The 14674-nt window shown below is 37.3% G+C and overlaps 2 protein-coding genes across 2 annotated transcripts; one reads left to right on the top strand and one right to left on the bottom strand.

The window, feature by feature from the left end:
• The first annotated feature begins 2722 nt into the window (after positions 1–2722).
• Positions 2723–8618, top strand: LOC127807317 (plastidial pyruvate kinase 2). Its single transcript, XM_052345038.1, has 12 exons — positions 2723–3124; positions 3893–4180; positions 4839–5004; positions 5417–5551; positions 5669–5779; positions 5883–5971; positions 6329–6391; positions 6508–6683; positions 7214–7316; positions 7433–7581; positions 7811–7919; positions 8362–8618. Exons 1-12 carry the CDS (start codon positions 2891–2893, stop codon positions 8467–8469), a joined length of 1731 nt encoding a protein of 576 aa, XP_052200998.1. The 5' UTR covers positions 2723–2890; the 3' UTR covers positions 8470–8618.
• Positions 8619–9896: 1278 nt separating this feature from the next.
• Positions 9897–14062, bottom strand: LOC127807305 (uncharacterized). The gene is made up of 2 exons (XM_052345026.1): positions 13894–14062; positions 9897–12337 (listed from the first exon to the last, which is right to left on the bottom strand). Exon 2 carries the CDS (start codon positions 12081–12083, stop codon positions 10095–10097), a length of 1989 nt encoding a protein of 662 aa, XP_052200986.1. The 5' UTR covers positions 12084–12337; positions 13894–14062; the 3' UTR covers positions 9897–10094.
• Between the last annotated feature and the right edge of the window lie 612 nt (positions 14063–14674).

Raw genomic sequence — 14674 nt, 5'->3', positions numbered from 1 at the left:
GCCGACCATATTTTTAAGTCCTTGACCCGACCCGTTTCTTAAAAAATAAAAAAAATAAAAAGAAGGCTGAATTGGAAAAAAATTATTTTCTATCCAAATAAGTGTCCACCGTGGCTTAGGGGCGAACACGTGTGTGTGGGTTATGCGATATAATTTTTATTATTAAGATAATTATGTCTTAATTAGTCTTTTAATATGTTTAAATTTATAAGTTTTCAAAGTTTATGAAATTTTAATTTTATTTAGGGTCAATAAAAATAATACTCTTATTCTTTGCTTTATTATATACTATTTTTTTTTCAAAAATTTAAAGAATCCAGTAATAATTCATTTTTTAGGGTCTATTTGAAATTATCATCATTTCAATAATTTTTATTTTATTTTATTTTTAAAAAAACCATGGTGTTTGAAAGTGTAAAACCCATTTCGTTTTTTTCCAAACCCATTCTATTTTTTTTTTAAATGAAGTGAAAAATAATGATTAGAGAAAAAAAAAAAGAAAAGCCCATTCCACTTCCATTTTTTCCATTCCATTTTGCCCTCAAAACCCATTTCTTCCCTTTCTTAATTAATATAATAGTGTAATTAATTATACAATTAATTAATTAATATTATAATTACGTTATATATTATACAATAATACTATATACTATGTTAACTTTAATTAATTAACAACATTCATAATTAACAACAAAAAAAATAATAACATTAATAATTTTTATTTTTTCAAAAAAAAATGAATGAAATTAACTGGAATAAAAATAATATAATTAAATAAAATGAAATTTTTTTGACAGCATTTTTAAACAATTCCTTAATTTTTTGTTTTAAATTTATATTTAAACAAAATTTAAAAAATCTAAAGAGACTATTATCCCTAGTCACTAACACGAGTCCGCCACTGATAGGGGCAATACCCTGAGGGTATTGGGGAAGGAGGTTTGTTTGGAAAATGTAGATTCTCACATTGTCTATGACTATGGGTTTTATTTATAATTTTATAAAGTGACTCTCTCGGATTTGATATTAAGAAAAAAAATAAGTGTCATAATAAAAAATATTATGAAAATATGAGAATTTATGATCAAAATTGAAAATTGAGTATTTTACTATTTGATGAGAATTTAGATTTCTCAAATAAAAGAATCACGTTTTATTTGAAAACCATCACTATTTATTGATATAAGAAAATCAAATGACTGAATAGAAGTAGTCAATTTTGAGAGAATCCCAAACAGCTCATTGTGATTTAACATTAAGCCGGTGGTTGACCAACTCATTTGGGCCCACAAATTCCAAATTGGAGTGGATCACCCGATCAAACTCTCTCTCCCTCTCTCAGAGTCGGGGATGGGAAGGACGATTCGTACTTTAACACCGTGATCCCCAGGGTATAAATGTAATTGAAGAATCATTCAAGATTCACGTGTAAACAACGGGTGTCACACTCGCACTTTTATGACACGGACCCTGTCAATCTTGCCGTGGAGTGGACTAGGGGAAATTATAGGGCTAATATCAAAATTTAATAGTATCTTATCATATATTTAAAAATAATATATTTTTATTAATTATCATGTATTATGAATTTAAAATTATTACATTACGATGATATGACATCACAGTGCATTTTTAATATACTCTCATAAGATACAAATCTATTAATAAATAATTTACGTACATCCATATACCTTAATGTCCCAATTAACTCTAGCCCGATGAAAGTTTAAGACCTCTATCAATATTTCGGCTCAGTCTCAACCCCATATATACCAGCAGTGATCATCATCACCTTTGTACCTGTAACATTATCGTGCTTATTATTGAATCTATTGTTATTTAATATAGCATTTAATGAAGATTTTGTCAGCACCATACCTCCAAGTCTCGCTGGCATTGGATATCTCCGTCACATTTCACTGCAACACCCCAAGGCCTGTTTGCATGTCAATAAATTCTATTTTTTCCCTCTATATAAGTCAGTTTGCTCACAAGTCAATGTATATTCTTTTTAACTTATTGATACTCTATCAATTAAATCTCTCACTCGTTGCACCATCGGAGTGTTTTATAGGTGCTGTCACTTCCCACTCCGATCACCAAAACTATCTTCGACATTATTGGAATCATCCCTGTTTATCTATCATCTAGGCAAGGAAGGAACAGTGCATATGTTTTATAATTTATTCAATCAGCAAATTGATTTTATGGATATTTTAACCAATAATCTTTACAATTAACAATTTAGTAATTATTTTAATTTAACTAATTGATGAAATGTAAACTCTCAAATTGATAGTTTCTTCTCTATTGTAAAAATAAAGTGGATTTCTATAATATTTTTGGATATAGATAGTTATGGTGCAATATAAAAAATATATAATGTATAAAAAATGTAATATAAAAAATAACGAAGAATTTAAGCCAAAAGAAAAATAAAAAAGATAATAAGAAAAAAAAAAAAAAAAAAAGAAGGAAAGAGCTGAGGGTGCAATTGTTGGCATCTAAACGCCGTCGTATGGATCGTGAATTATGGTAAGCTGCTCACTCCATTGTAGGACCCGCACCTTGGAAGTAAAACTTGTATCCTTTTTTTTCCCTTGGAAAGATTATTGTACAAGTCATTTATTTAATATTTAACTAAATGGTGTCTAAACGATATTAAATCATAATTAAGAGGCCTATGTGCAAGTAACCCTGAAATCCAACCGTTGTTGAGCAAAGCCGCCGTTTCTTCGATACAAACGAAGCTTTTCTTTCCTCTCCGCCACTTATAAGGCGGCGATTTCTTCGAAGAGAGCCGTGACATCCAAAGTTCTCTTCGAAGCTACTTTTTATATAGTCTCTCCCTCGCCTCCTTTTCTTTGCGCTCTCTGCAAATACTTCTGCAATGGCTCAAGCAGTTTCCGCCGGGGCAATTCACAGTTCCTTAGCGAGCCCTAGCTATGGATCTCTGCAAAGCCAAGTCGAGAAGATCAAATCTTCCGGTTTCGCTTCAAAGCTTCTCGCTCGGCAACCACGGAAGAGTCGCCAAGTGTTCGGGATTCGTGCATCGTTCGCCGCTCAGAGATCTGCACATGCCGAGCCCGAGGTCATTCCTGTCTCGCCCGAGGATATGCCCAAGGTTGTAGCTTCTGCGCCTGTTTCGTCGTTTTCTCTGTTGATGCTTTCGCTTTTTCTTCATTTGATTGCCGTTATTTATTGTCGCATTTTTTTCTTCATTTGATTGCCGTTATTGTCGCTTTTTTATGTGCGTCAGTTTACAGTAACTCTTGTGCTTGTTCAATTTTTCGCTAGTTTGAGTTTCTGCTGGAAGTATTGTCGAAATTAGAGGGAAAATTGATTTATTATCTATATTTATATCCAAATAAGCTTTGATTTAAGTTAAAGTTTCAATTCTGGGCTTTGAAATAAGCTGCCTTTAAGTTATTTCCCGGTTTTGCTTCATAGATATGATTATTTTTCAAGATTATTTGTCCGGACAATGATGTGGAAATGGCAGCGTGAGTGATCAGTGACAGAGATATTAGGTGCCAAATTAGCTCCGAACATAAAAGCTTTATTACATTATGTGTTCCTGTTTTCCTTCTAAAAAAGAGTATTTTTATAATTTTCCTCTTTCAATGGGTTATAGTTTTTTCTTCTGTTTGTGTTCATTTTGCATGAAGAATTAACTCTTGAGTTGTATGAGTCTGGCTCATTGTTGTGTGTGTCGGTGTAAATGTCAAATTTGCTGATTTCTATAACTCTTTTAACAATTAAATTTATATGCCATTGTTGTGTTTTGAGTCAGATTTTGTATCCTGGAAGCATCTTATAATAGTAAATGTTCATATTTCTGCAAATTACAGCTTAGTCATGTTTCTCACTATTCTTGTTTGTTATTGATCAGATGGAAGAGCAAATCCAGTACCTACAAGGGATTCAGCAGCTTGGTGACAATTCAGTGAGCATGTGGTCTAAGCCTACAGTTAGGCGTAAGACCAAGATTGTTTGCACAATTGGTCCTTCCACCAACACTAGAGAAATGATATGGAAGCTGGCTGAGGCTGGAATGAATGTTGCTCGTCTGAATATGTCTCATGGAGATCATGCATCTCACCAGAAAGTTATTGATTTGGTCAAAGAATATAATGCTCAATCCAAGGACAACGTTATTGCAATCATGCTTGACACGAAGGTAGGTTCTGTTATGTCTTTCTTCTTTATTAAATTTTCATCAATTCAAGTATTAAAAATTATAAGCTTGATTAATAGCATTGAAATCTATAACCTTAATTTTTCTTTATATAAAGAACTTATAATATTTACTGATTATGGTATTGTACTTTGTATGGTTTGATAAAAATTCTGTGAAAGTTGACTGGCAAAGTGCAAAAAGATCATATCCACCATTTGGTTATTATACCAGGATTCCTAGGTTAACTTGGCCTAAAACTTCTCCAAGCGTAAAATCACTTGCAAGTGTGCCATGACAGAGTATCTGCAAGATCCTAATCAAGCATAAAAAGATTCTTGTGGCACTTTATGTGCTATCTTGGGGTACCAACAACTTAATCAGTAACTTCTGATTTTCCCCCCATGACATGTTGGGTTGGTCTTCAATTATCAAACAATTGGTTACATGTACTATATCTGCTGCAACTAAAGTGGTGTATGAATTTTGACCTCCCAATTAGACAGAATCCTGAGATCTTTCCTAAAAATTTAATGTAATGGCACCCTCTTCAGAAACTTAACAAAAACAGAAAACTTCTATGTCCCGAACTTCTCTTCTTTGATTTATTCGTATAGTTCTATGCATTTAATGTGGTGGTATGGTTTTCCTTGGTTGGCAGGGCCCTGAGGTTAGAAGTGGTGACTTGCCTCAACCAATCACATTAACAACTGGCCAAGAATTCACTTTCACAATTCGAAGAGGTGTTGGCACTGCAGACTGCGTTAGTGTTAACTATGATGATTTTGTCAATGATGTGGAAGTGGGTGACATGCTGCTTGTTGATGGTAGGCTGCTAGCTCCCTTCTTCTCACATGCTTTGAAGTTTTAGCCTAGTAATAAGCTCCAATGGGAGGCCACCATTTTCTGGCATCAAAATCTTTCATATCCAATAACATTAGATGGAGTTTTTGGATGTTCATTGACTAGACAGATATTGAAGAATGAATCGGGCATATGAATATATTGAGGGAGTTGTCCAGAAAGTTTATATCGAATAAAGAATGAAGGCCTGTGTCCAACATAAACAGTATAATATTTCTTTCATTTCCAGTATATCAACATTCTGAGCATTTCTAAGTCAACTGATGCCACAAAGTTCACTTTCAATGAGATATCAACGTCTTGACTGTTCAGTAACCCGATAAGAGATCTGTTGCTCTGATCTTAAGTGCCACTTTCTCTTGGCTTGTGATGCAGGTGGTATGATGTCATTAATGGTAAAGTCCAAGACATCAGATTCAGTGAAGTGTGAAGTTGTTGATGGAGGAGAGCTCAAATCTAGAAGGCATCTGAATGTCCGAGGAAAAAGTGCAACACTGCCATCTATTACCGGTTGGACTCAAATATCATCTTGTTGATGATACTGTTTACTGGCCTTTTGCTTTTATCATTTTTTCTTGTCTAGCAATACCTACAATGAGTGTAACCATTTGAATGAATTTACTACAGAAAAGGACTGGGACGACATCAAGTTTGGAGTGGACAATAAAGTTGACTTTTATGCTGTTTCCTTTGTCAAGGATGCTGCGGTGGTCCATGAGTTGAAGAATTATCTGCAAAGTATGTAAAAGATGCATGCCTTATGGAGTTAAATATTGTCTGCCTCTATGATGGGCTCTGTAACACTTCTAACTTTTCTTCTTCTTTCTTATTTCTTTGGCAGGCTGTGGTGCTGATATACATGTTATTGTGAAAATTGAAAGTGCAGATTCTATTGCAAATTTGCATTCAATTATCACAGCATCTGATGGGGTGAGTTTGATCTTGGTTTTGTCATGACCTCTTTATTCCTTTCACTTTCTTTATGGAAGAAAAATTCTGAATTGTTGCTTTGAACATGGTCCGAGGCCCAGTTCTTACTGGCTGTTAATTTGTGGAGGGCCTGTATTTAGTTGCAAAATGGCATCGACACTGATTTCACTTTCTTGCCTATATTGGGAACTCATGGAAAGAGATTCAGAAAATCCTTTCACATTCATTTAACAATGGCTATTCCCAGAAACTGCATTTGATTGTCATGTAGTTGCATTTTGACTTCATGCTTTCTGGGTCCAAAATGTTTTGTTGCTTTATCTGTAACTAGCATATATACACATGTTCTGATAACAGGCAATGGTTGCAAGAGGAGATCTTGGTGCAGAGCTGCCAATTGAGGAAGTTCCACTGTTGCAGGTATAGCTTTGTGCTAATGGTAGATTGAGGATTCAAGAACACCATCTGTCAGTTGCATTTCTGATATAGGAAAAGATCAATTTCAATAATTTACTAGAACTATTATCAACATGCAGGAAGAGATAATCAGGATATGCCGTAGCATGGGGAAAGCTGTTATTGTGGCAACAAATATGCTGGAAAGCATGATTGTCCATCCAACACCAACCCGGGCAGAAGTGTCAGACATTGCAATTGCTGTCCGAGAGGGCGCTGATGCAGTTATGCTTTCTGGAGAAACTGCTCACGGGAAGTAAGTTATTTGAAGTTTCCAGCACTTCAATTGAGGAAGTAGTGTGCACTGGTTAAAAAATCAATGTAAATTATCAAGTTCAGGAGTATAGGCTGGCATAAGCACCAAGTTTGGTTTCAGGGTATAAACAGATGGAGGAATTGCTTCCAGATCAAGGTTTAGGTGGTCCTATTGGTATAATGATCGTGTTGAGTCTTTATGGCTACATCTTTAATGTCTAAAGGGTTGTGCCACTTTGTATGGATTCAATTCTAGAATTTTTAGAAGTAACTGTTACGAATGGGTTATGATAAACATACTAGAGATCATCTTGAATATCTAAAGCTGAGTTGTTAATAGTAGAGATAGCTGTGTAAAGTTCCACCATTTCTGCTGGTTATTTACATGCATTTTACTAATCAAAAAAGAAAAAGAAAAGTGTAGAGGTAGATAAATAAAAAAGTCCATCTTGTACTTTCTCTTTTTTGGTATTTTGCTAGGTGAAAAAGTCCTCCTTTATGTGTTAATTTGAACCGATTTCTGCTGTTCAGGTTCCCTTTGAAAGCTGTGAAAGTTATGCACACTGTAGCATTACGCACTGAGGCTACTGTGATTGGTGGGGAAACACCTCCTAATCTTGGCAAAGCCTTCAAGGTTGTGCCATTTTTTATTTGTGATATTTATCTCCACATTAATTTATGCAACCTCAATAAAAAGGTTCATTTCATGTCAACCCTAAATACTTACCAAAAGCTTCTTGTATCCTGCAGAACCATATGAGCGAGATGTTTGCATTCCATGCAACAATGATGTCCAACACTCTTGGTATCTCAACAGTGGTCTTCACTAGAACTGGCTTCATGGGTATTCTACTGAGTCATTATCGACCATCTGGCACCATCTTTGCCTTCACGAATGAGTGAGTTTCACGACATTCTTGTCCTATTATCTGTTTGCTCTGTATCATGTTGGAATCAATGGATCCCAAACCCCAAAAAAGGTGTTTCACGTTGTTTTGTGTGTGTGTGGTGCATTTTATGAAATAATTACATTGCTACATATTTTAGTTGACTATGAGAAGGGTGGGTATTTTGGCCTTGAAACAAGTTCTTTTAATAATTTGACTGAGTGATATGGTGTACATGCAGGAAGAGAATACAACAAAGATTGGCTTTGTACCAAGGAGTATGTCCTATATACATGCAGTTCTCTGAAGACGCTGAGGAAACCTTTGCAAATGCATTTGATCTGTTGAAGGTGAGGTGTCACCGGCTAAATTATTTCATGCAAGCATTCAGATATAAAGCTCTCCCTTTTAAATAATGACCTCCAAAATGAGAACCCCATTCAATTCATATATAGTTATCGGGAGGGAATACTCTTAACGCCTCATTTGGATTGTGGGTCTTTCTAACCCCTAAAAATCCAATAATTTATGTACAGCACAAATGGTATAAGTTACAAGAATTGGTTTCCTTGCTGTTTCCATTGATGAAGTAGTGAGCCTTATACATTCTAGAGAAATCTTGCGACTCTGGCGCTTGAACTAAATCTTCCAAAAAACGGACAGATTGGACAATCGGATACTTATTTATCATATTTGTGCATGAATTTTTTTTTGTCGTTTATTTTTGCCATGCGGCACGTACAAGGCTTCTAATATGTGGAACTGTTTTTTTTTTTTTTCTCACATATACAGAAGCAAGGGATGGTGAAGGGTGGAGAGCAGGTAGCCCTTGTTCAGAGTGGGAGTCGACCAATATGGCGCTTCCAGTCCACTCACAACATCCAGGTCAGGGAAGTTTAGATAGGAGTGCGTATGGAGAAGCTGAACATCTCTCAAATGTTGGAGCCCTAATATTATTTTTCTCACTTCCCTAGTTGGATTGTCATTTTTGGATTCATAAAACTCTGCAAAGTTGTATTACTAGATACAACGGCTGTGCTTTTCTTTTTCTTTTCTGTTTTTTTTTTTTTCTGTCAATTTTCCTTTTGTTTCTTCATTTTACTCTTTAATAATGAAAAAAATGGTGGTTCAATGAAATAGAGAAAAAGGGTTGCATGAATATGAGAACTTCTATTTATCACGAAGACTTGTGATTCCTCGATGAATGGTGGTTATCGATGGGGTGGTCAGTACGTGCAATTCCGAGATTCCAAAATACTGCTAACCGTACAATTACAAGGTTCTCTATTTTATAGAATTCAACCATCTTAAATAATTCATACCCAACCTTTTGCCATTTAAGCTGTTACTTACAATAATAGGCACTACTTCGTAATACCGGATTCATTAAATCTTAGGCGTTATGGGATTGGTTTTCCCAACAGACTTGCAGGCGCCAAGAGCCAAACACTACCTTTCAAGAAATAAGCTCAATTTTTCTGCAACCAGATAAGACACGTCCAAACCGAGACCCGACACATTGTTTCTTCAAATTCAAATTTGGACAAAATCCTGACCTCTTCTAGGAAGCTTTCAGTGAGATTGACACTGCTGCCTCACAATTGTCAATGCTTATGCATATTATGTTCTTCACAAAGTTTTTGGCTTCTAAACACGGATTAGCAGGAGGTTTTATATTTGATGTAGCAATACTTCATTAGGGAAACAAAAAGTGAAAGTTAAATTACATAAGTCATGACAATACTTCATTCGAAAAACAAAAATGAGGCGAGATTACTTTAGTCACGGCTTAATTGACTTAGTTAATCCCATCAAAAGTGGAATTAAACACTCCCATCTCCACCATACAATAAATTCGCAGCCTCAATAGACCATTTTGCCCCTTTAACATGAAAGCTCAAATCTCTCTCCTTCTCTTTTTACTTACCAAGTGGTCTACTACTTTCAAAATTATTATATAAAAAATGAGATAAATTTACTTAACCTTCTTTCACCCTTGTGTGATACTAAATATGAGTTAAAATTATTTAATTCCATCATTAATTTGTCTCATTCTTAACTTATTACTATTAAATCTGAACTTCAAACGGGCTTGTCCCATTCGTTACCAAAAATATATATTACATTATAGTCACAGTGCTTCATTTCCCATATACAGCAAATGGCAATAGACCACAGAAGGTTAGTTAAAAACAGTTGGATACAATCCACAACCTGTCTACCAATGCAATTAGAATTTTACAAGTATCAGTGACGAAAATAGATATGTAGAAAGCATTATGTTAACAATTAGACTTAGAATAACAAGGAACCAAACGGAAAAGATGTACAACAGCAATCTGCATAATGATATATTAATATTTACAGGAATGATTTATACAAGAATGCAATCACACATCTAACCTATTTTCCCCAATTTTTAATCATGTAACCTAATGAGATGAGAACTTTAATTTCTCATCCAAGATGACCAAACCTCTAAACTAGACAAAAAAGCATAAGATTCAATTCCAAGACAAGGTTACTTACACCCAGCTGTAGGACATTGGACGGGAGTTTCCTTGCTCGGATGGGCCACCAGCAGCTTGATTACTTCTGCCTGCACCAACGCCGGTGCTAGCTCTTAGCATTGCAATTAGGTTTCCTCCATGAACGCGACCTTCTGGAAGTGAAAAGTGATGTAAACCATTTTCAAAAGGTAAATTTTCCTGGGAAGGAATCTGCACAGGAAACAACTGATGCCCATAACCCATAAAATTAATTGAGGAACTGATACTGCCTGCAGTTTCAATATCAATGGAGTGGTTGTTCCCTTTCATCTTCTCAGATGCGCTAGACTGTGGGGCATTCAGTGAATGCACCAATGTACTGCTATTATGGATTTGATTCTCTTGCACCTGGGCACCGTGGGCAGCACATAGGCCAGACTTCCCCCTCGCAAATTTATCGCAAGGACCACCAGGCTGGCTACCAAACTCTGAACCTAACTGGCCCCAGGAACAACGTTTCCCTCCACCGTGAGCCTTGCAAAAATCAGTGCTGCCTTGAGCACTCTTCGTACATCCCTCATACTTGCACCTTTTCCCCCCACCATGTCGAACACAGTAGTTTGTACGACCCCTTGCACTCTTGGTGCATCCAGGAACAGCACATCTCTTGCCTCCACCATGATTAACACAAAACAGGGTTCCTCCGTGAACACTCTTTGTGCATCCCCCTTCATACGAGCATCTCTTTCCCCCGCCATGTCCTTTACAGAATGGTGTACTCCCTTCTGCGCCTTTTGTACACCCCAAAAATGTGCACCTTTTGCCCCCACCATGTGCTTTACAAAACATTGTGCTCCCTTGAGCACCTTTTGTACAGGCAGGATACTGGCAACGACGGCCACCGCCATGGGAAATGCAGAAGCCAGAAATGCCCTCAGCACTCTTGGGACAATTTTCCATCTTACACCTCTTGCCACCCCCATGCCGAATGCACAAGCCAGATCTTCCTCTTGCAGCACGGGTGCAACCCTCATGGCTGCACCTCTTCCCTCCGCCATGGCCAATGCAGTAGTCTGTCCGGCCTTCAGCACTCTTTGTGCACCCAAGATATTGGCAACGACGGCCACCCCCATGGGCCTTGCAGAACACGGTCTTACCTTCAGCTCCTTTCTGACATCCAACCCTTTGACACCTTCTGCCACCACCATGTGCAATACAAAGGCCAGAAGCACCCCTTGCTCCTCTAGTACATCCACTGAACTGACATGTTTTGATACCCATATTGTGCCTCTGTTGTTGATGAGTTACCTCAGAAGTCGAGGGAACGGAGCTTTTTGGCATGATTACTCTGGTTGACGAAAAGTTTGGGGTGGCAGGAGGCAAGTGAGTATGGCTACAAGCAAGATCAGTAAGAGTAGAACTCTCTTTGTTTGATAACGTATGCAGTGGAGGGACGAGAGGCCTCAGTTTCCATCGAGATGATGTTGATCCTTCATCCACAAGCTGTGCAGAACCATCTACAACTGAAGACTCCCTATTATTCTGAAATGATGAGAGTCCTGGAGTAACAGTAGTTATATCAGAATCAGCATGCCTAGTAGAAAGACCCAGCTCAAGATCCAGCTTGGATTTTTCCACTTCCAGTCCCTTGGAAATCAAAATGGAAATGTTCTTTTGTTTAGCTATCAACTCCTTTTGAAGATGAAGGTTAACACTGAGACCAAGATCCATTGAAGAAGAGTCCTTGATGTCTTTCCCCGAGGACATGGTAGTGCAAGAATTTGAAGAATGGCCCAAACTAAGAGCTAGAGAAGCCCCATCTTGCAGGTGCCCGGTATTATCATTAGCACACCATTTTCTTTTGCTTCCCATGGAGTCTGAGAAATAAGAGCGTGACAAACTAAGGGGATCCAGTTGAAAAGCAGCAGTGGTGGAATAAACAAGCCTGGCATCACTAATATTGCCTCGACTGTTGGACCCTTTTGATGCAAAATTAGTGACAAGATGTTGAGAAGTGCTGTCCATTAAGGTTAACAGATAGAAAGATTCCTAGCTAAACCAACTTGGAAATTGTCAGAAAACCGTTTTCCTGACTTTAGAAGTTGCAATGAGGTTCAAAGAGTCTCAATCAAACACAGTGCACCCCCCACTAACAAATCCTGATGTATCACAGCGATCCATTCTAAAACACACAAATAGATTGACAAAATCACAAGCAGCAGTAAAACATTAATCCACAAAGCCTCAAATCCTTCTTGAAAGCATCCTGGCCAGTCATCCTGTTGTGGAACAAATAAATTCATTAGAAGGGGAACTTTGTGCTACTCAGCAAAAAAAAGGGGGGAGGGGGGGAATTTGTTCCAGATGGAAGGAACATATTTTTGAGTACACTAACATTTCTTTTTATTTATTGTTTTCGGACAGGTACCTTGCTGAGTCTTGTTCAATTAATGCAACCTAAGTAGATGAGTTGTCCCTTAAAGGAAGATGAGCAAATCTTTTTATTGAAAACTTACTATAATGTTCAATTAATTTCATATGATGCTCCATACTTTGGATGTATTGGATATCAACATAGCATGAACTCAGCAAACAATTTGCCAGCATTTACAGGTCATCAAAGGCACACACACCGTATCAAATTTGCCCTGCTCAAAAGCTGGGAAAGCCACAGATATTGAAGAAAAATGGATCTAGAAATAGACGGTGGAGTGGCCCTTAACTAGTAGGCAGTGGAAAGGTAAAAGAGGAGAAGGGCACATCAAAGGTATAAGTATTTTCTTATAATATACTTTTTAATATCTTATATGCTAAAACACAAGAAAAAGGGAGTTAGTGTCAACAATATCAGCAAGCCTGGAGGACCCTTTTAGTCCATATAAAAATGCAAATCCAGGCCAAGAAAACAGAATGCACTGACATAAAAGAAAAAGAAAAAGAAAAGAAAAGAATGTCCAAATCCACAAAAAAGAAGAATCATGATTCAGGTGCAATGCATTGGGTCTCAAAATGAAGGCCAGAAACGAAAAAGAAACAATCAAGAGCTTGGTACCAGCTAACAATAAAGATCAAATATCATCATATCTCAGGAAAAAAGTTCAACGTACGACATGCAATAAAAGACATCTAAGTATCTCTAGTTTCTTGGTTATGCTAAAAAAAAAAAAAATCTTTTCTTTCTGTTTTCTTCTCCGATTTTGTCTTCCAAAAACCAGCACCCATCAAACCCTTCTTTAGTTCTTTATTCTTTCTACTTCCTTTTTTCTTTTTCTTTTGTTCTTCTCGAAAGAGCATGTGCAAAAGTTCTCAGCTCATCGCGTTAGCGTAGGCCGTACACACAAAAGGAGCAGAAGCACTACCAAAGATGCATGGCCTACAGGCCCTGCACAGTTAAGAAACAAACAAATCATAAAAATTCTGAAACTGAAGTTCTATGCCGCCACCAACGTAATCGACACCATCAATTCCACCAGATTAAAAATATTAGACCAATCAGTGTGAACAAATAAACGCTTCTAAAGACTCCGACCCAAACCTTGGACAATAAATCATTAGGTAAAAAAATCAACTCCCACGATCAAAATACTGAATCAATTATCACAAATCAGCAGAAAAAAAGATTATTTCTTCCTAAGAAGCGACGTTTGGCTGCTGAGGAGAAGAAAAAACGACCCTATGGATAAGAAAACCTAGAAATTCCACAGAGCCACTCAATCCGTGGCCGTGGTCCAGGTTTCCTCGGCAGCTAAACGTGACGTAGAAAAACGAAGCTCATCTAGCATAAGCCGATGGAACAGAATAATCAGAAAACTTTGAGCAAAACAGAATCGATTACCTTCGAAATTGTTGGCTTTCTATCGCTTCATAGTAGCATCCAGTTCGCCGTTCGATGTATCAGAGAGAGAGAGAGAGAGAACGAGCTAGGGTTTAAAGAAAGCGATATACAGAGAGAGAGAGAGAGAGGGGAAGCTGCGGAGAAAATAGGGGGGCGGGGGGGGGGGAACGGAGCATAAAAAAGAAAGCAAGCAACGGGGGGCGCACGGTAGAAATAGGGCGTAGGATACGGGAAGAGGCGCACGTAACGGCCGTAAGGTAAATTATATTCCCGCATATTTGCTCTTCAAGGCGCACAGCTCACCAAATTCTGCATTAATTTTAAAATTTTTATTTTATCTCTATTACAGCCCACAATTCTCTTTCTCCTTTCAGCCGTTAGTATCCATCTCGCCTCTCTTTTTCTCTCTCACATAATATACATATATATATATACAAATACATACATATATATGTATATACATGCGACTGTCATGGCAAACCCAATCCATTGCTAGGTCAAGCATGGCAGTTGACTCATACACACTTTCTCTCTATATACGTGGGTCGTGAGGTGGGTCGACGATGGCGGCCATTTTTGTCAAAATTCTTTCCCTCTCTCACTCTTTCATACCTATCTCTCCATCTTTTTCTTTCTCTCGAATACACACACAGATATATATATATATATACACACACAAACACACCTATACACACACGATTGCATGTGTGTGTATATATATGCGCTCATGCTTTTTTGTGTATATGTCTTCACATATAGAGAGAAAGAGTGTGTGTGGATT

The sequence above is a fragment of the Diospyros lotus genome, chromosome 1 (genome assembly GCF_014633365.1).
Source record: "Diospyros lotus cultivar Yz01 chromosome 1, ASM1463336v1, whole genome shotgun sequence".
NCBI classification, from domain to species: domain Eukaryota; kingdom Viridiplantae; phylum Streptophyta; class Magnoliopsida; order Ericales; family Ebenaceae; genus Diospyros; species Diospyros lotus.
This window is presented reverse-complemented; position numbering and strand designations above follow the sequence as displayed.

What these genes read in the sequence shown, in the direction of transcription:
- LOC127807317 (XM_052345038.1), top strand. Translation starts at nt 2,891, where the DNA reads ATGGCTCAAGCAGTTTCCGCCGGGGCAATTCACAGTTCCTTAGCGAGC. An exon ending in CGCCCGAGGATATGCCCAAG is followed by an intron (nt 3,125 to 3,892) that starts GTTGTAGCTTCT and finishes GTTATTGATCAG; the next exon opens with ATGGAAGAGCAAATCCAGTA. An exon ending in GTTGAAGAATTATCTGCAAA is followed by an intron (nt 5,780 to 5,882) that starts GTATGTAAAAGA and finishes TTTCTTTGGCAG; the next exon opens with GCTGTGGTGCTGATATACAT.
- LOC127807305 (XM_052345026.1), bottom strand. Translation starts at nt 12,083, where the DNA reads ATGGACAGCACTTCTCAACATCTTGTCACTAATTTTGCATCAAAAGGG.